Source organism: Camelus ferus, chromosome X (assembly GCF_009834535.1).
Source record: "Camelus ferus isolate YT-003-E chromosome X, BCGSAC_Cfer_1.0, whole genome shotgun sequence".
Taxonomy (NCBI): domain Eukaryota; kingdom Metazoa; phylum Chordata; class Mammalia; order Artiodactyla; family Camelidae; genus Camelus; species Camelus ferus.
The window spans coordinates 37,128,940-37,148,667 of record NC_045732.1 but is presented as its reverse complement, the minus strand read 5'-3'; the positions used below and the strand labels follow the sequence as shown (position 1 = coordinate 37,148,667).

The 19,728-nt window shown below is 40.5% G+C and overlaps 1 protein-coding gene across 2 annotated transcripts in view; it reads left to right on the top strand.

The window, feature by feature from the left end:
• LOC102508352 (ferritin light chain-like) overlaps window positions 1–18,625 on the top strand; it is a 49,973-nt gene extending 31,348 nt beyond the window's left edge. Inside the window, exon 3 of one of the 2 annotated variants that reach the window (XR_004318242.1) lies at window positions 2,791–4,949. Coding sequence is in view for 1 of the 2 variants with exons in the window: in XM_032475837.1 (XP_032331728.1) it covers window positions 17,736–18,293 (558 nt within the window). In the remaining variant the exon portion in view is untranslated. Of the gene's footprint in view, window positions 1–2,790; window positions 4,950–17,713 lie in introns of those variants that run through there. The other variant, XM_032475837.1, reaches the window with a different exon arrangement.
• Window positions 18,626–19,728: the final 1,103 nt, after the last annotated feature.

Genomic DNA, 19,728 nt, shown 5'->3' with positions numbered 1-19,728 from the left:
AATTGGCAATCATGCATCTGGCCCTTTGGATTTAATACTGTTACTTCGAGTCTTGGCTTGTTTCGCTTGCTTGCTCCTCCATTTCTTTGCACCCACGGCTCCTTCACGAATCCCTGCAGTGCTTCTCCCTATTATTCAACCCTGACACTCACATAGGGGTAATTCAGACAAAATTCTTCTAGAGCCTCATTTAGAATGTTGACATTAAAGCATGATTATGTCTAGACTGTGCATGCCCTGGTCTATTAAGGAGGGTTCTTATCACCCGTTGATGGAGTGAGACATTATCTTCATAGTATGATTTGAGTGGATAGCCTCTATAATTAAAACTATCTTCCCTACTCAGGAGAAGTGCTGGAAATTCAATCACTGGAGAGTTTTTCTCTTGATTAGTCATAAGGCAATCTGAGATTCTCTTTTAAAATAATGATGGCCTAAGGATTAACCCATTAGGTCAAAACCTCTTTAGTATGAATTGGATATATTTTAGCACACTTTCTTCCCAAACAAGTGATTGAGCCTAAGTAGTATAATGGAGTCTTTGGAGGAAGTGATGCTGAAAGGCAGAAAAGTCATGCTAGGAAAGCACCAAAGGAAAATTCTGCCTATTTCACCATGTAGTTGTGAGCGAACCTGAAGTCAACTCTCACACCCATACAAGTAAGACTTTCTCATTGTGTTTCCTTAAGGCTAAGTTCCAAATCAGTATCTCTCCTACTTATCAAGTGTTCTTTATTCATTAATCCTACCTTTGGCTGCCTGCGACTTCAAAGATTATCTGCATGCTATCTTATTACCAGACCCTGGGAGGCCTTTCTTCTTTTTCACATCAAATCTCAGCTTCCCCTCAAAGCCAAGATCATTACATACCCTCCATAAAGCCTTCTCTGGAACTTCAAAGCTGACATGCTATCTTCTTACTCTCGATTTTTTTAGCAAAAATAACTCTAGGGAATTAAAATGAAGAGGAAACAAACTATACTATCACTGAGTATCCACTATGTGCCAGACACTATGCTAAACACATCTAAGGTATCTTAATATTCACAACAACCACATCACATAGGTGTTATTGTCTCCATTATATAATGGAGAGCTGAAATCATAAAGGATCTGTAACTTTCCAAAATTCAGGAAACCAGGTCCCAAATCCCTGTCATTTCTCTGCCTATCATTCCCATGAGAAGTTAGCGTACTTAGTTTTGTAACGGATAATTTTTTATGTGTGAAGAAGCCCCTGTATATAATGTTCTCTTTTACTTTAAAATTTTTGGAAGTGTTTAAAAAGAGAAAGGGATTAAGTACAATTAAGCAGAGATTACAGAAACTCAGAAGGGAAACTCACAGCGATTGCTTTAACACAAACTTCCATTTTATGCTAAAATAGTTCCCATCCTTCTGACTGTAGCTTTCCACAAATGGTTTCAGGTGTGGCAATGTATTGGTTCCCTACGGCCTTCAGGGTGGCTCAGTGCAGCATAGAGGAACTAAAACCCCTCTGGCCAAATGCCTCTGGCCATAAGCACTCTCCTTTACTTATCCCAAAATGTCTTACAAATATTATCACTTTCTATGTGAGCTGTGATATATAAAAGGTAGAAAATTATCCTTCTAAAGAACTATTCTTATAAAGAAGAGTTCCAGAGTAGTATCTCCTTACTTGTGGTGACCACACATAATTAACTTAACTGACAAATGAGACTCAAGACAAGTGACGTTAGTTATATGGACACCTTGTTTTCTTACAGTTTTGAAGCATAAGGCTTTGTACTCCTGAGGAGGTAAAATGAAAATGGAAAAAGAAAACAGATCTCTTGTTGAAGGAAACACACCTACCTGGAAAATTGCTCTGCACTTAATGTGGAAAGTTAAGGAGAAAGGTGTTATGTATTATGTTCTTAAGGTAAATCATTAGATTAGAGCAGTCTATAAGATTCTAATTCCAAACCCATGAACATTCACGAAAGCTGCCCAGCTGGTGCTGGATAGCTTTTGATATCTGGATGCCTGGAAGGTCTGTGGGTAAGATGGAGTAAAACTTTCCTGCTTGAGAAAAGAATGTAAGTAATTTATCAAGGGATTATTGGTGCCAAGTAGCTTAGATTCAGCATTGTGCCACTTTGCCATAGTGTCTTTTTTTTTTTTTTTTTTTTGCTACAGTCACTCTAGCTTTCCTTTTAGTAGCATTTGCATACAACAATATTTTTTCTTTTAATATACCTACATCATTGTATTTGAAGTGAATCTCTTGTAAACAGCATATAGTCGGGTCTTGTTTTTTTGAAATCTATTCTGACAATGTGACTTTTACATTAACACTTAATATAATTATTGATGTTTGGATTTAAGCCTATTATTTGTTTTGTTATTTGTTCCGTCTGTTTTTCATTTGTTTCCCTTTTTCTGCCTCCTTTTGGATTATTTGAACATAATTTAATATTCTATTTTCATTTTTCTATTGTGTTTTTTGCTATTTCTTTATATACTATTTTTAGTGTTGGTTATAAGGATAGTATACATATTCAATTTTTCACAGTCCACTCAGAATCAGTAATTTACTACTTCAAGTGGAAAAATATTACCGCCCTATAGGTCCATATACCCTCCCCGCCTTTATATTATAGTTTTTTTATATAGTATATCTACATACATCAAAAACTTCATCAGAAAATGTGATAAATTTTGCTCTTAGTAATCAAATTTATTTTTTAAAACTCAAGAGGAGTGAATATTCTATTTACCCAGATATTTACCATTTTGTTGCTCTTCTTCCATTTCCTAATATTCCAGGTTTTCTCCTGGTAACATATCCCGTCTGTCTGAGGAATTTCCTTTAACAATTCTTTCAGCAAAGGTTTGCTGGTGAGGAACTTCTGGTTTCCAGTTCTGCACATAGGAGCTTGGAAGCTGCCACTCTGTTTTAACAAGTAAAAAGCTGAGAAGACTGAAAAATCAATAATTTTTCTTGGATCCATAAGAGAGAGAAAATTATAGAGCAAACCACTGCTCCCAAGATGGGAGGGACAGAAAGGCAAATAAAGGGATTTGTAGCTTACTAGAGCAGAGACTCACTAGCAGAAACCACTGCAGGAACCAGCGCTGGGGTAGGGAAATCTGCATTGTAATTGATGATGTACAACATAGCTACAGCTAACATCATACTTAATGATGAGAAACCCGAAGCTTTCCAACTAAGATCAGGTACAAGGCAAAGATGTCCCCCCCTTACCACTCCTTTTCAACATCATACTGGAAGTTCTAGCCAATGCATTAAGAATGTGAAATAAAAGGTATGTAGATTGAGAAGGAAAAGTAAAACTGTCTTTGTTCACAGATGACATGATCATCTATGTAGAAAATTCAAAAGAATCAACAAGAAACTCCTGGAACTAATAAGTAATTATAGCAAGGTTGCAGGATACAAGGTTAATATGAAAAACTCAATCACTTTCTTATATACCAGCAATGAACGAGTAGAATTTGAGACACAATACCATTTACGTTAGCACCCCCCAAAATGACATATGTATAAATCTAACAAATATGTATAAGATCTATATGAGGAAAACTACAAATCTCTGATGAACAAAATCAAAGAACTAAATAAATGGACAGCTATTCCATGGTCATGGATAGGAAAACTCAATATTGTCACTATGTCCATTCTTCCCAACTTGATCTCTAGAGTCAATATATTTCCAATCAATATCCCAGCAAGTTATTACATGGATATTGACAAATTGATTCTAAAGTTTATATGGAGAGACAAAAGACCCAGAATAGCCAACATAATATTAAAGGAAAACAAAGTTAGAGGACTGATGCTATGTGACTTCAAGAATTATAGAGCTACAGTAATTAAGGCAGGGTGATATTGGTGAAAGAACAGACAGATACATCAATGGAGCAAAATAGAGAGCTCAGAAATAGATCCTCATAAATATAGTCAACTGATCTTTGACAAAGGAACAGAGGCAATACAATGGAGCAAAGATAATCTATTTAACAAATGGTACTGGAAAACTAGACATGCACATGCGAAAATAAGGATAATGATAATATATAGACACAGACCTTACACTCATCACAACGATCAACTCAAAATGGATCACAGACCTATATGTAAAACACAAAACTATAAATATCCTAGAAGATAACATAGGAGAAAACCTAGATGATCTTGGGTATAGTGATGCTTTTTTAGATACAACATTGAAGACATGATCCATGAAAGAAATAATCGATAAGCTGGAGTTCATTAAAAACAAAAACTTATGTTCTGTCAGAGACAATATCAAGAGACTTAAAAAACAAGCCACAGACTGGGAGAAAATATTTTCAAAAGACACATGTAATAAAGGACTATCATCCAAAATATAGAAAGAACTCTTTAAACTTTAAGAAGAAGATCTACAGATGGCAAATAAGCATATGGAAAGATGCTCCACATATGTCATCAGGAAAATGCAAATTAAAACAATGAGATACATTACATACCTATTAGAATGGCCAAAATCTGGAACACTCACAACATCAAATATGGTAAGGATCTTGAACAACAGGAACTCTCGTACATTGCGGTGGGAATGTGAAATGGTACAGCCACTTTGGAAGACAGTTTGGCAGTGTCTAAGAAAACTAAGCATACTCTTACCATATGATCCAACAATTGTGCTCCTTGGCATTTATCCGAAGATGAAAACTTGATCACACAAAAATCTGCATGTGGATATTTATAGAAGCTTTATTCATAATTTCCAAAACCTGGAAGCAGCCAAGATGTCCTTCAATAGGTTAATGGATAAATAAAATGCGATACATCCAAACATGGAATGTTATGGAGCACTAAAAAGAAATGACCCATCAAGCCATGAAAAGACATAGAGGTACTTTAAATGCATGTTACTGAGTGAAAGAAGCCAATCTGAAAAGGATGCATACTGTATGATTCCAACTTATGACATTATGGAAAAGGCAAAACTACAGAGGCAGTAAAAAGATCAGTAGTTGCTGTTGGGGGTGGGGAGATGAATAGAGGCACACAAGATTTTTAGGACAGTGAAAATATTCTGTATGATATTATAATGATGGATTTATGTCATTATACATTTATCCAAACCCACTGAATATATAACATTAAGAGTGAACCCTTAGGTACTAACTATGGACTTTGGATGATTATGATGTATTAATATGGGTTCATCCCTGGTAAAAAAAAAAATATACCGTTCTGGTGAGTGAGATTGATAGTGGGGGAGGCTATGCATGTGTGGGGCAGAGGGCATATGGGAAATCATACCTTCCTCTCAATTTTATTATAAACCTAAAACTGCTCTAATAAGGTCTTTAAAAGAAAGTCTTCTGGAAATAAATTTTGTTAGTTTTCCTTTATCTAATAATGCCTTTATTTTATCCTCATTACTAAAGGATTGAGTTAACAGTTTTTTTCTCCCAGCGCTTTGAAAAAATGCACTTCCACTTCCTTCCAGCTTCCACAGTTTCTGAAGAGAATTTGCTGATGTCCAAACTGTTAGTCTCCTATAAGTAATGTGACTTTTTCTCTGGCTATTCTTAAGATTTCTCTTTGTATTTAGTTTTTAGTAATTTGTGATGTGTCTGGGCATGGAATTCTTTGGTTTTATACTATTTGAGATCCACTGAGCTTCTTAAATCTGTACGTTTATGTCTTTTGCCAAATTTGGGGTGTTTTTAGCCATTGTTTCCTCAAATATTTTTTCTACGGCATGCTCTTTCTTATCTCCTTCTGGGACTCGATGACACAAATGTTAAACGTTTAGTATTTTCCTACAACTTCCTAAGGCTATGTTTATTATTTTTTCAATATTTTTCTCCCTGTTGTTTGGATTGGATAATTTACCAATAAATTCACTATTTACTCTACTATTTTCATTTTCCTTTTGAGCCCATCTTGTGACTTTTTAATTTTGGTTATTGGATTTTTCAGTTCAAAATTTCTATATGATTCCTCTTTACATATTCTGTTTCTCTGCTGAGACTTTCTATATTTCCATTCATTTCAAAAGCACTCTCCTTTACTTCTTGGAACATTTTAATAATAATTGCTTTAAAGTCTTTGATATCCCAACATGTGTCACCACGGCATTGGTGTCTGTTGGTTGTCTTTTCCCATGTGAGATTAGGTTTTTCCTGGTTTTCTGTTTGCTGAGTAATTTTAGATTTTATCTTGAATGTTTTGGGAGATTCTGGGTTATGAGATTCTGGGTCTTGTTTAAGTCCTATAGGGAATGTAGATTTTTTTTTAACAGGCAACCAACTTGTTTAGGTTCGGGCTGCACATTCCAAACAGCCTTCTGTGGGTTGTACCTCCGGTGGCAGTTCGGTTTCAAAGCCTCTGCATTACTATTCAGATCTGTCTTATATGTGTGCTACTCAGTGGCCAGTCTGGGACCTGGACAGTCTTCCATCCCATAATTCAGTTGTCAAAATCTTTGCGATATTGTTTAGGGTCAGATGCACATATGTTTAGCTAGGCAGTGAGCCTAGAAGTTCATAAACAATCTTATGGGGTCATTTTCCCAAGCTGTACTCTCCAAAATTTCCCCATGACTTTTTCTTCTCTGGAGCTCACCTTTTTAGTCTCTGACCCCAGAAAGATGGGGCTTTAGCTACTATGCTGTGCTGTGCGCTTTCCACAGCTGTACTCATGTCTAGGACCAAGCAGCAGGAGAGAAGAAAGAGAAAAAAGCAACGGGATGTCACCACATCCCCAAGGGACACAGCTCTTCTGATCAGACATAACGGTTCCCCCCTTTAGTTTTAGGCATCTATAGGCCCCCACTGCTGTTTGCTGTCTCTGCTGCTGCTGCCACTGCAGGACTTCCTGGAGTGCAAGAGAACAGAGCAAAGGGGAAAAAAACCTGAAAGATTTCCCCTACTCTCTCTGAGCATCAGGAGATCTCGTCCCTGCCCTTCCAGTCAGAACTAGAGGACTTCTGGAGCCCTCTCTGTCCCTGCTCAGTATCCACTTCTAAGTTTAGGGACGCCTTGATTCTAGGCCAGGGATAGCAGGAGAAAAAAAATGATAAAATCACCACCAGTTTGGTAATCCGTTGGATTCTGGTATGTCTTCTTTCCCAATCTGCATGCTACTGTTTACTTTTCAGGGTCCTCAAATGGCTGCCCCATGCCTTCTGTCCAGGTTTTATAGCTTCATTGAGTGAGACAAACAGGGTATATTACCCCACTTTTCTTGGAACCAAGAACCCCCTATTTCTTTTGTATCTTGCTACAAATGTCTCTGTATTTATTCACAGAATCTTTATTATTTTTACAACTTTTTTCTTTGGAAAAGTCTCCCCAACTGCTGAATAACAATATTGTCTTAGGCAATGTAGAAGCAGACAAGGAGACGAGGATTCTTACTGAGGGAGTGTTCTCAGGAGAAACCTCTAAGGAAGTGAAAGAAGCAGGAAAAGCAGAAGAAGCTAAGTAAGCAAAGAAGTGCTTTCAGCAGAGATCTAACCTCAGCCTTGATTCCACAGAGAGCTCTAGGGCAAGATGGCGCCACGGAGTTTTCTCCCATGAGGCAAAGGGGCTAGTCTTTTGCTCCTTAATACCAGTCAGTCACTGGCCCTGTTGGCGGGTATATAACCTCTTACGCATCTCCGGGTGAAGTGGGTTCTGTCAGTTAAGAACAAGTCTCCAAAGTAGAGTGCAGCTGTGAACTATTAGCAGCCAACACTAACAGCTTCTAAATATAAAATAAATAGAGCTCATCTTGGTTCTTGGTAAGATGGAGTCAGGAGCTGGGGGATGGGTGCACTAGACTGGTAAAGGAGCTCTGGGTGGGGCATCAGCACCATCATTACGATGATTAAGCATACATTTCAGTGGTGATAGTCACTGAATGCCCCATTTCCTTCCAAAACACAGAGGACCACTAACTAGTGGTGGCATTGCAGGAACCATGCCCAGGCTGAAATCATCAGCCTCTAGGGCAATGGTTGTCAACATTTAGTGTGCACGAGAATCCCTTGGGGAGCTTGTTAAAGATGCAGATTCCAACACCAATGAAGAGATTTGTATTCAGTAGACCTGTGAGAACTGCACTTTAACAAGGAACTCCGTGATTCACTGTGAGATTATGTGAGTAGTCATACAACCCAACGTATTTCAACGATGGCAAACATTGCTCTGTCTTAATTTTGTCTCCCACAATAAATCTGAAGCTTCTAAGGGCAGATGTTGAACTTCAGTAGTTTTTCCTATAATGATGTTCACAACCATAATTTTTTCATACTGAACATTTTTTAAAAGCCCTTATCAGTTCACCATTCCAATGATCCAAGTAACCACTTTATGGGAGCTGGAACTGAAGTGGTTATAAATATCTGGGGCACAGAAATAAAATCTCAGAGCATGAGCCATAGAAGTTACCGGATTCTAGAAGGCAATAGAGGCAGCTAGTCTCATCAGCAGTGAATCATAACTTTTTAAAAATAATCTTCAGACAGTCCAGGAGTATCAGAAGCTGACTGACACAAAATGCCCATCTCTGCCAAGTGCCCAGCACCAGGAATCAAAACATATGTCTGGGGTGGGCCTGGGAGATGAGCATCTGTTTTTACAGCTGTAATTGTCCGTACAGATTGGGGTCAGCATCAGTCATACCATTTTTCACACAAAGGACAGAATATTGATCAGTACCTAAGCCTGCCTCACAATGCAAGCTCTATGTTGGATATCTGGACAGACTCTAAGATCAAAAATGAAACAGTATTTCCAGAGTGACACAATAAAACAAAAACTAGTATGAGAAACCAATAGACTATCAAGTATTTCTTTAATTCCTTTGTAAGAATTAGGCTGCATGCTGTGAGAGCAAAGGATTTACTTAGGAAGCTCTGCTTAATAAGATAAAGAATCTTCCCACAGAAAATCTTAAAAAATAAGCAGTTTTACCCTACTGCATTTTTATCCTTTCTGATTTTATTAGCCTATCAAACACACACTTAAATAGGGAAGGTATTTTATCTATTCTTGAAGACCAAATAGAAGTTTCATCCAGTTGTAGTTTGGGAAATCAGACATGTAAGGAAGCATATTAAGGTTTTATGGACCATTAAAAGTACAGATATTTTACTGATTAGTCAGATCAAAATGTCATTTCTGGTCATAACAAATAAGTGGTTTGGGATTTGTTATTCCCAAAGGAGGTATCATTGAGACTGAGCCTTGCCCAAGGGCATGTTTATAAATATATCAGTTTTACAAAACAGATGAAGCACCTGGTTGTTTATATTCCCTTAATGACTGACTCTGTCTGCTTCTAATGTACAGTCAAATGAGCTTGTTGCTTGCTGATAAATCCTCCTAGGACTCAATAGGTCAAAGTAAAGAGCTAGTGTTGTGTGGCAACCTGTGATCATCTGTCTCACTTCCTCGAGGAAAGAGAAGCTCTGAGCCAAGGCAATGTATCGTAGGCAAAAAACAATTGATTAACAAGCATCAGGAAAGATCATTTTTCTGACTTCATTTATGTGCTTGTGTAAGCAGGCAAGCTAGACTAATCATGCCTCTGAGAAAAAGTAAAAAATGATTGGGGATGAGTTGGGGAATTGGCCGGGGAGCTGTAATTCTGGGAGACCATTTTGTCTCTTGGGATTAATAGTTCCTGTAGGAATCCAGAGACCATGACAACGTGTGTGAGTGAATTGGACCAGACCTTATATTGTAGGTTGGGCTTTTTGGGAAGCTGACTCAGACTGAGCATAGGAGGCAGGATGCTTATTAGGGTGTGCCCTGGGGAAAGGAGTGGAGGGAAGAAGGAGTGGGCAGAAGGAGTGTGATGCAGGCCCAACAACAGCTTTGGCCGACCCACAGGGAGCTCTGGAGCTAGAATGGCCCTTGAGAGTTGTCCTCAGTTGGGCCCAAATGGCTGGGAGTTTATACTCCTGCACTGAGCTATCACTGGATATGGGCAGCCTCAGAAAGTCATCAGGGAAACTGCCTTTTGGTCAAGGTGGCTCTCTGTAGCTGAGACAGTTCTTGAAGAGACTGAGAGCTGAGGGTTGTCTACCAGCAGCACTCCTAGCAGCTGGGACAACAAGGACTTCATTGAAGAAGGAACTGGGCAGTGTATGCAAGTGGCCACCACACCTGGTCAGATTTGGGCTCTGGCTTATCTGAGTGATTGATTATACCAGGCAATGGGAACCCAAAAGAACTGCAAGGCTAGTTGTCAAAGACAAGTCATGCTGCCTGAATTTTGTTGCTTCTGCCTCTAAGAATCATTTTATTTTGAGATTTGACAGGGAAGGGCAGAAGTGGACCTGGCCCTAGGTCTGTCTACAGGGGTGAGGCAGGCTAGGGTGAAGTCAAGGGTGAAGGTGACATGCTGGGGCTGTCCACAGAGCATCAGAATGGTGAGTGGGTGTATCGTCCAAGGCCTTCAGCAAGGATCAAGCAGTCAATATTAGGGCATCCAACATGAAACAAAAGTCAGGAGTGGGTAATACTTGGAAGGCTGTGCAGCCTGTTGAGATGTAAGGGAAGGCAAGGTACTGGGACAAAAAATGATAACAACTACCCTTTAGTAAGTGCTTATGTGGATCAGGGACCGTGCTAAGCACTTTATACACATCACCTCATTTCATGCTTACAAGTCTGTGTAGTAGGCATAATTTTCTCCATTTTTATGGGCAAAGAAACCAATTCAGAGAGGAACTTATTCAAAATTATATGGCTCGTAAGAGGCAGATATTCTGGAGACAGACTGCCTGGGTTTGAATTCTGGCTCCTACTAGCTGTGTGACCTGGGGCAAATTACTTAACCTCTCTGTTGCTCAGTAGCTTCATCTTTAAAATGGGAATAATAATAGTACTTACCTTTTAGAGCTGTTATGGGCATAAAATGCATTAATATCAATAAAGTACCAAAAGCAATGCCTGACACAGCTTAAGAGCTATGTAATTGTGTGTGAACTAAGTGAATGAGTCAACCTAACTCCAAAGCCTGTGTTCTTGACTATTATGCTGGCAGGACTCTGACTCTCAGGATGTGGAGGGAGAAAGCTAGGCAGCCTAAGTACTAGGAAGTAGCTAAGATAGTAGGCAACTAATCATTCACTCATTCATTCATTCATTCATTCATTCATTTGCTTATTCACAAATATTCACTGAGCACCTCTATACATGTGCTAGGCCTTTTTTCTAGGTACTGGATATAAAGCTATGACCAAAACAGCTAAAGTCCCAGCTATCATAGAGTTTACATCCTAGTGAGGAGACAGGCAATAAACTAAATGATAGACAAGTATCTAAATAATGTCAGGTAGAGGTAAGAGTTATGAAGAAACTGAAAGCAGGAGAAGGGCTCAGGAAGCTGTGGAGGTGGGGCTGTGGGGACAGGCTAAGTTTGTGTTCCTTTAGAAAAGAGATCAGGAAAAGCCTTTGTGACGAGGTGACATTTGAGCAGAGACCCAAAGAAGTCAGGGAAGGAGTCAGGCAGTAATCTGGAAGACAAGCCCAGGCAGAGAAAATAGTGAGAAAAGCCTGCCGCTCAGCGCCGTCCTGAGCTGGGGTGTGGGCTGACCTTAGAAGGAGAGGAGATGGTGGGCAAGGCGGCTTTCTTCAGCGGAGCCAACCTCCAAAGTGGGCCGACAGCTGCAGGCCGCCTTCCAGCAGCATTCCCAGCAGCTGGGGGAATAAGTGTTTCATTCCTTAAGGGCCATCTGGGTGGCACAGCCCAGTTCCATCACCCTCCTCATGCTTTAGTTGCTGCTTCTACAATTTGGCTTACTCCTGGAAACACAGAGCTTTGTCACCAAAGAATATACACTAAACATTTTGAAAACTTCATCAGAGTTCTTGTGCAAAAGTACGAAAGTTGAAGTGTTCCTTTGGCTATAAGTAGCTAGAAGGACATTGTAAATATTGGAACCCTGATTCCTGAATAACACAGGGGGAAAAGAGCAAATGTCTGAATCTGAAAGTTCTTTGGAAGGGAGTACTTTAGCAGATGGGTGATTTAAAAATGTGATACCGTGGATTCTTCTGCAACTCGATAACACACTAGCACTGCCCACATGCTCTAGAAACCATGTGAATGAAGAAGGCTGTCATTAGAGCTGGAGTTTGCTTTGTGATTTTGGCAATGGTTCGCTCTTAGGCCAGGTTCAGATTTCCCAGTTTCTGAATTCTAACCAGTAATTGCTGTTATAGTGTGTTGGGGAGATGGTTGCTGGAGATTGTGGCAAGAAGATAGAATTCTCTGCCTTTTAAGGCATCTTAATCACGATTTTGGCAGCATAGGGGCCTTCTGCTTAGGAAACTGAGCAGCCATTTCCATAGCAGAGAAATCAGCTACTGTTTGACCCAGAGAGGGAGCTTTCGGCTGTTGTTTGTTGACCTGAGCCAAGGGAAACAAGATGACAGATTGGACAAGCAGCACACCATGCAATTTATGCCCTTCACGGACTGTCAAACATTAATTTAATTTAATTTTAATCATTCCCATCTGGTGCTTATATAGAGCATCAGGCCCAGATAGATATTTCCTTATCTTGAACTGGGGAACAGTGCTGTGTTTTGGCCTGCAGCCATGTCCATGCACCCCGAGGAGGGGGCATGGGGACCATGGGAGGGGAGATTTGTACTGATGCCAGACACGCAATCATCACCAGCCCCTGAAGCTGTAAATGGGACCTGTGGTTGGTGCTGGCTCCACCATGGGTCAGTAGCCTCTTCTGCCCCAAGTCATAGAGACATAAATGCTGAGTCATGTCTTTGGATTCCTGGACATTGGCAAAGGGGACTGGCTGGGGATGGTGTTTGGGTGAGTTGGGGCATCTGATTCTGTGGCTCAAACCTCTTGAGCAGCTAAAGTGACCAGTAGCCACATTTAACCTGTTCATGAAGTAATTATTAAGCACTGACAATGGGGATAAGGGTGGGGATCAAGTGACCTTTGAGTTTTCATCACCCTTGAGAATCTGTGACTCTTTGTGTCAATCACGGTGCCAGGCCCAGCAGGGAATAAGGACGAAGTCTAAGGCAGCACTGGTGCCCTACTAGTCACCTCAGTCCAGCAGGGGTTCTCCTTTCTTCCCCATCCCAGACTGAAGGTCGGGTTATTGGTGGCTAGTAGAGGTAGAAGGAGTGTCAACAAAGTCCCAAGAGAGTATGAGAGGGAGCATGTAAAGAGATGCCCTTCATTTTCCTGAATTTTAATTTCTCAAATGCAAAGTAGCTTGGTGCCCAGAAGGCTGGAGGATGCCATTCATCAAGCCAGCTCTGGCTTCAGGAGACAAACACTGAGCCCTGTTCATTGCTTTGTGGACCAAGATCACATGACCTACTTGAAAGAGGAGAACAAGTTTTCCACTTTTCTTTGAAAATAGAAACAGGTCTTTTTTTCTTGAGTTTTCTGTGGTAATTTTAAGTACATGCTCATTCCCTAAATAATTCAGATAATATAGAAAAGTAGAAAGTAACAAATTTGTTATAGACAGATACAGACCACTGTTAACATTCTGATATATGTCTTTACATCTTCACTCACACACTCTCACACACACACACACACACACACGGTCATGTTATAGATAATGAAAAGCAAAGCCTCTTGCTGGGTGAGTCTCTTCTCCAGCCAGATGTCAGCATGACCAGAAGGAACATTCAGGGGCTTCAAGCAGGGGAAGGGAGAGTGGCACTGCAAAAGTTGCCACTTCAAATTTCAAGGCTGGATGTTCTTTCCAGCTCAAGCTGTGTCTGTCCAACCCACCTCTTGGCAACCACCAAGGACCGACTTGCCAGCCCTTCTGAAATATGAGGCCACCTCTACTCAGAATCTTGTTTCTTTCTATGAGACATTACATTTCTCCTTTTAAAAAGTAACAGAAAGCACTAGGGCTAAGACACAAGTGCAAATTGGAAGAAACATTTGTAAGAGTCACAGTGGAGCACAGTAAGGAAAGAAAAATCATTTTGTGCCTCTTTTTCCCAATTAGACAGATTTGTTTTCTTCATGTTACAAGAGAACACTATTCTACATAGAACCCATTTCCCCATTTTGATACGCATACATCAAAATTAAAAGGATGTGATCTCCAAGTGTATGTTGTCCCAGGGAAGGATGTGGTTGAATTTGTCTCCCTTCTGGAGAGTGACTGGAGAATAGAGGCCCACAGAGCCAGGTGTGAGCAGCGGTGGGGAAGGGAAGTCATACCAGTGGGAAGGTGGGCTGGGCTTATTTTATATTCTTCCGGAAGTTAGAACCAGAATAAAAGGATCAAACTTACTGTGAGGCAGGGAGCTGACACATGAGATTTGAGAGGATGGAGAAGGGAAAGGAGTGAAGGCAGCTAATATTTATTTAGCACCTACTATGTGTCAGAAGTTGTGCTAAATTCCTTGTATTATCTTATTTAACCTTCACAGTAATCTTAAGAGATAGATAATATTACTACTGGTATTTTATAGCTAAAGAGAGTAAGATTCAGAAAGGTTAAGTAACTTGCCCAAAGTTACAAAGTGAGTCAGGTTTAAATTCAGGTCACCTTGGCTCCCAAGTGGCTCTGTTTTCCCACATCACACTCACTGAAAATGGAATAGGTATCCCTCACGAGCTAATGTGTTCTGGGTAACCTGGGTGTATTTAAGCAAAGACTAGGTGATCATTTATCAGAGACATTCTTAAGGGGATTCATGCATTAGTAACAGAACGTGGTTTCTAAGAATCCCTCCAACTGCATATTCTAACAAGGTCTCTCTAGGCAATGGACAGAAATATAAAAGTCCAGTTCCTTTGGCCCATGTTGAAACAAACTTTAGGTGTAATTTAGACTACAAAGCTACACACCGGGATGATTATGAAACTGAGACTTCCTAAAATTGCAGCCTTGCTTCCTGGCTTTCATTGTTTCTCTGTCCTACACACTCTTTTGGTCTCTCCGGGACACTTTTCCAACAAACCACTTGCATAGGAATCCTCATCTCAAGGTCTGCTTCTGGGGAATCTGACCCAAGACATAAACATTCCAAAGTCTACATTTGAGAAGGAGAAGAGGTGAATTCTACTATTCATATGGGATGTTCTGTAATCTTACCCTCTACTATAAGGTCATTAGATATTTCTTGCTTTAGTGGATGATGATCTTGGGCTGGAGAACTGGGAAAAGAAATAGACCTCTGCCACTTACGCACTGCTTCCCTCCCTCCACAGCCGGCAGGGTCACAAAGGACCTCAGGAAGTGGTGTTGAATCTCACTTAGCCAAAGGAAGTAAGAGAAGCTGACTTTGCTTATGCTTTAAATGAATTAGACCTTGGACACCCAAAGCTTTGCCTCTGTGCTTTTCCATACTTGAAATGACATTGCCACAGAAGATTGTGATTCAGCAAAACAGGTCTGCAGTGAGGAAACATAAATCAAACACATACTGGTATATGCTTCTGATATTACTTAATAGAATTTGACAGGGTCTCCACAATTTTATTGCAAAACTGATTGATAATACAGCACTATTTTTTTTAGTGCTTTCTACTTGTTTGGCAGCATTTTCTCATGCATTATATCATTGAATCCTTGTGGTATGCTTGTAAGATATTAACATTGCCATTTTACAGGCAAGATAGCTGAGGCTCAGAGAGGTTATGCTGTCCGCCTAAGGTTACGCTTGTAACTAGTGATACAGCTAGGATTTGAGCCCCTGTTCGTCCCATTCCAACGACTATGTGCTTAACCACCCACCAGAGTACAGCTCCCACACTGGCTTTCTTCTCTCTAAAGTGATGAGGGAAAGATTTATCAACATTTACACAAGGCAGGAAACTATCTCATCTGCGAAGGTTTATATAGACATTTTTCTTTTCCAAGAATAAGTAAATGTATAGGAAATTGAAATATATTAAATGAGCCTGACATGCCGCAATACAGAAAGTATGTTATATGGTGAAGTTTTCTCTAAGCTTAGCATTTTCTTGTTACAAGGTCAATATAATGATTAATGGTTTATGCACAAGGTAGAAAATGGTCGTTATCTTTGCAGTCATTTGGAGGGTATTGCATGCAGTATAAATTCTCTCCTATTTGGGTACGTGCTCAGATTGTTCTTGGATTTGAATTTTTGTTTTTCCCCCTCTTCTCCATCCCTAACCTCTTTGTGGCCCTGGAAGGAAGGCCAGAAAGGCTGCAGGACTACTCATGTTTTACCCAATTAATTCCTTCCAGGATTGAAAAATGTGCTATTCCTGAATTCTAACAGTTTTTGCAAACCTCAAATGCAATATGAGAATGCTTTGGGACGACAGCCCTCCATGAAAAAAAAAATGGAGAATATATCCTGTATTTAGATACAGGATATGTGTTCATATTTTAGCTTCATCAGTGAAGGGAGACTGCAGCTGTCTTTTTGAAATTTTAAGATGTCAGTTTTCAACAACATAGAAAGTAAAATTTAAAAGTAGTTGCAAAAGAATGGATTTTTATTTTCATTTAGAACTAGATCCAAAGTTTAGAGCAAAATTCTCCTCTCTGAGGTTCAAATATTATTTACCCTGAATAGAATATGCCTTCTTGTTTGATAGAAAACACATGAAAGTGTTATAATTGTGAAACAGCCCCAGGCAAGTGGTATTTAGGAAAATAAAATGCTAAGTGTGGAATCACAAAGCTGGAAAAGCCCCTATGAGAACGTCTAGTTCTGCCCTCATCTTCCAACTGAGAATGGCTAACGCATCCTGTATGGGTTATTTTCTATTTTGGTAGGATTTACAAACCTACATTTTCATCTTTAGAGCCCATTCACATGATGTGTTTCAGTTAATAGTGGAATATGTGGGTAACCACAGGAAGCCACCAGTACCTAACAAAACACCTGGCACATAAACAGTATTTGAAACTTTTAGTAGAAGGAATAAATGCATCAACAAATGAAAAAAATGAGGGCTGAATAGTAGAACATTTATGATGGGATTCTTACTGATATGATTAATTAATAAAACGGAAGGGAATTATGCCCAAGCTCAACGTCTTACAAACTCTATCCATTTCACATTCCATAGGGTGGATTTGGTCCTTCTCAGTGTATTCGAAACAAAGACCCTTTTGAGTGTGAAAGGGGGTGCTATTTTTTAATTCATTAATTAATTTAGGGGGCACTATTAATAATTACACCAGGACAACAAGACTGCTCTGGGCAGACTGGAACTAATAGTCACCTTGTTGGTGAGGGATTAGGAGCAGGGGAAAATATATTTACACAGGCTCTAAAATAAGAAACAAGGAAGTTTTAAATCACAAATGAAGATTGGAGGGGTTTCACTATCAATACTTCTAACCTTTTTACCTCAGACATTCTTACTTTACCATGGAATTATGGTAAAAAATGGGGCAAAATGATGAAGACTCCCTTCCAATAATTAGGAAAGAATTAACTTCTTGCCAAAAGTTAGACTGAGGAACTGAGCCCAGCAGACCCCCAGATCTGTCTAGCTTCACCAGCACTTGGATGGAACAAACTGGGTCCTCGCACCCCAGGCGACCCTCCCCCATCCCAGCCCCCCTCCCCATTCCCTTGCCTGCCTCACTACCCTCTAGCCCCGCCTCTCACTATCATCTGGCCCCGCCCCTCACTATCCTCTAGCCCCGCCCCTCACTATCCTCTAGCCGCCCCCCCCCCCTTCACTCACAACTTCCAGCACCATCTTGGCGGCTTTATACCCTGCTTCCAGGATCAGCCTCACACCATACTTCATGGAGAAGTCCTCCTCAGTGTTGACAACCATGAGCTCCCAGCCCCAGCAGAATTATGCCACCGAGGTGAAGGCCGCCGTCAGCCGTCTGATCAACCTGCACCTGCGGGCCTCGTCCACCTACCTCTCCCTGGGCTTATACTTCGAAGGCGATAAGGTAGCTCTGGAGGGTGTGGGCCGCTTCTTCCGTGAGTTGGCTGAGAAAAAGCGCGAGGGCGCCCAGCGTCTCTTGAAGATGCAGAAGCTGTGCGGCTGCTGCGCCCTGGTACAGGACGTGCAGAAGCTGTCCCCAGATGAGTGGCGTGCTAGCGTGGACGCCATGGAAGCCGCCGTGGCCCTGGAGAAGAGCCTGAACCAGGCCCTTCTGGATCTGCATGCCCTGGGTTCTACGAATGCAGACACTCCCCTCTGCAAATTCCTAGAGATCCGCTTCCTAGAGGAGGAGATGAAGCTCATCAAGAAGATGGGTGACCACCTGACCGACCTCCACAGTCTGGCCGGCCCCGAGGCCGAGCTAGGCGAGTATCTCTTCGAAGGGGTCACCTGCAAGCACGACTAGGAGCCCCGGGAGCCCGGCGGCCTCTGGCAGAGCCCTCTGCCTCCGCACCCCTGCATCATTTTTGCCCGAGCCTCTTTCTCCAGCCAGGAGGCAACTTTCTCACCACCTTGAAACCTTCACCCAAGCCGTGGCACCAGATGGAAACAAAAAAGGTGTTTTTTTGTTTTTTGTTTTTGTTTTTGCAGAGGGGAAAAAGAAGCTAGGCTGTGAGGGAATAAATAAAAATATCTGAATTGAATGGTTTGTAGTCTGTTTAATTCTCTGGATTTTCTAAATAAAGAAATTGTTCCTAACTTTGTGTATCACCTGGTTATGTTGAGTATCTGATAAGCTATGTTTTTCCTGTCAAGAAGGATAAACACACCATCCATAAAACGTTGCATACAGTTTTAGAGGTTTCATGACTTCTCTGAAGTCATTCTGGGTACCGGATTGAAAACTCTGTTGCTCTAAAATGTGTCTTTGGTTTTGGCGAGCAGAGCGTTGAGTACCTTGACCATATTGTATTGTGTTCCCCCCTCAACCCCCAAACTCCTGATAAAATTGCTTTTCCTGATTTTTAAGTTGGTGTCATGCCATCTGCCTTTATTGAAAAAAGAAACCTGTGAAATTCATCTTTGTGTCTCCCATTAGGTTGCTACTGAGAACACTGATTGTTACATCATACACTGACTTCTTTATGAAGCCTCTCAAGAGAACTGTCTTTCTGGTCTTAATATTAGGAATAACAGTGCTTTGCTTGGGTAATTGGCTTGTTTTTGTTTTATGGACACTGTAAATGATGTAACTAATTAAGTTTCCTTTTCTGACTGCCTGCTAAAAAGCTTAGAGCCAAATTTGTGGCCCACCCAGAGTAAATAAGTAGGGTTGTATAAGCATTTTTTATACACTTCATTCCGGATTCTTCCATTACTGATTCCTTGGTGTATTTTCTAGATTCTTTTAAGCCACCTTAAACCCTTTCGGGAACAAGGTTGTGTATAAACAGATAAATAAAGTGAACTTTAAAATGCAGATTTAAAAATGGCTCTGCAGTTCATTTTGGAGAAAAGAGAAGATAAGCACTAAGAGAGCCAAAATGATTAGAATGGAGGTGGGTCAGAGGGAAGTTAAATTCCGGAAGTCGAGAGCAGGAGAAGCTGTAAAATGTAGCCTTCTTTTAAAAATGTGTTTCATTTTTGTGTGTGAGTTGTTTTCTACTAAATCCATACATTTGTATCCCACAAATAGCAACCTAATAATTGTGTATTATTTTCTTTGCATTTTAAAAAGGCGAAGTTATAACTTGTTCTCAAAACACAGAAATGGAAAAAAAATCAATTCTTTTCCTACAACAACTCTCCTTCCCAGTGCAGGAAGACCAAAGGCATACTATCATTTGTTTTACCTTACAAGAGTCAGAGGCATAGGAAGAATATTTTACAGAGATTGGGAC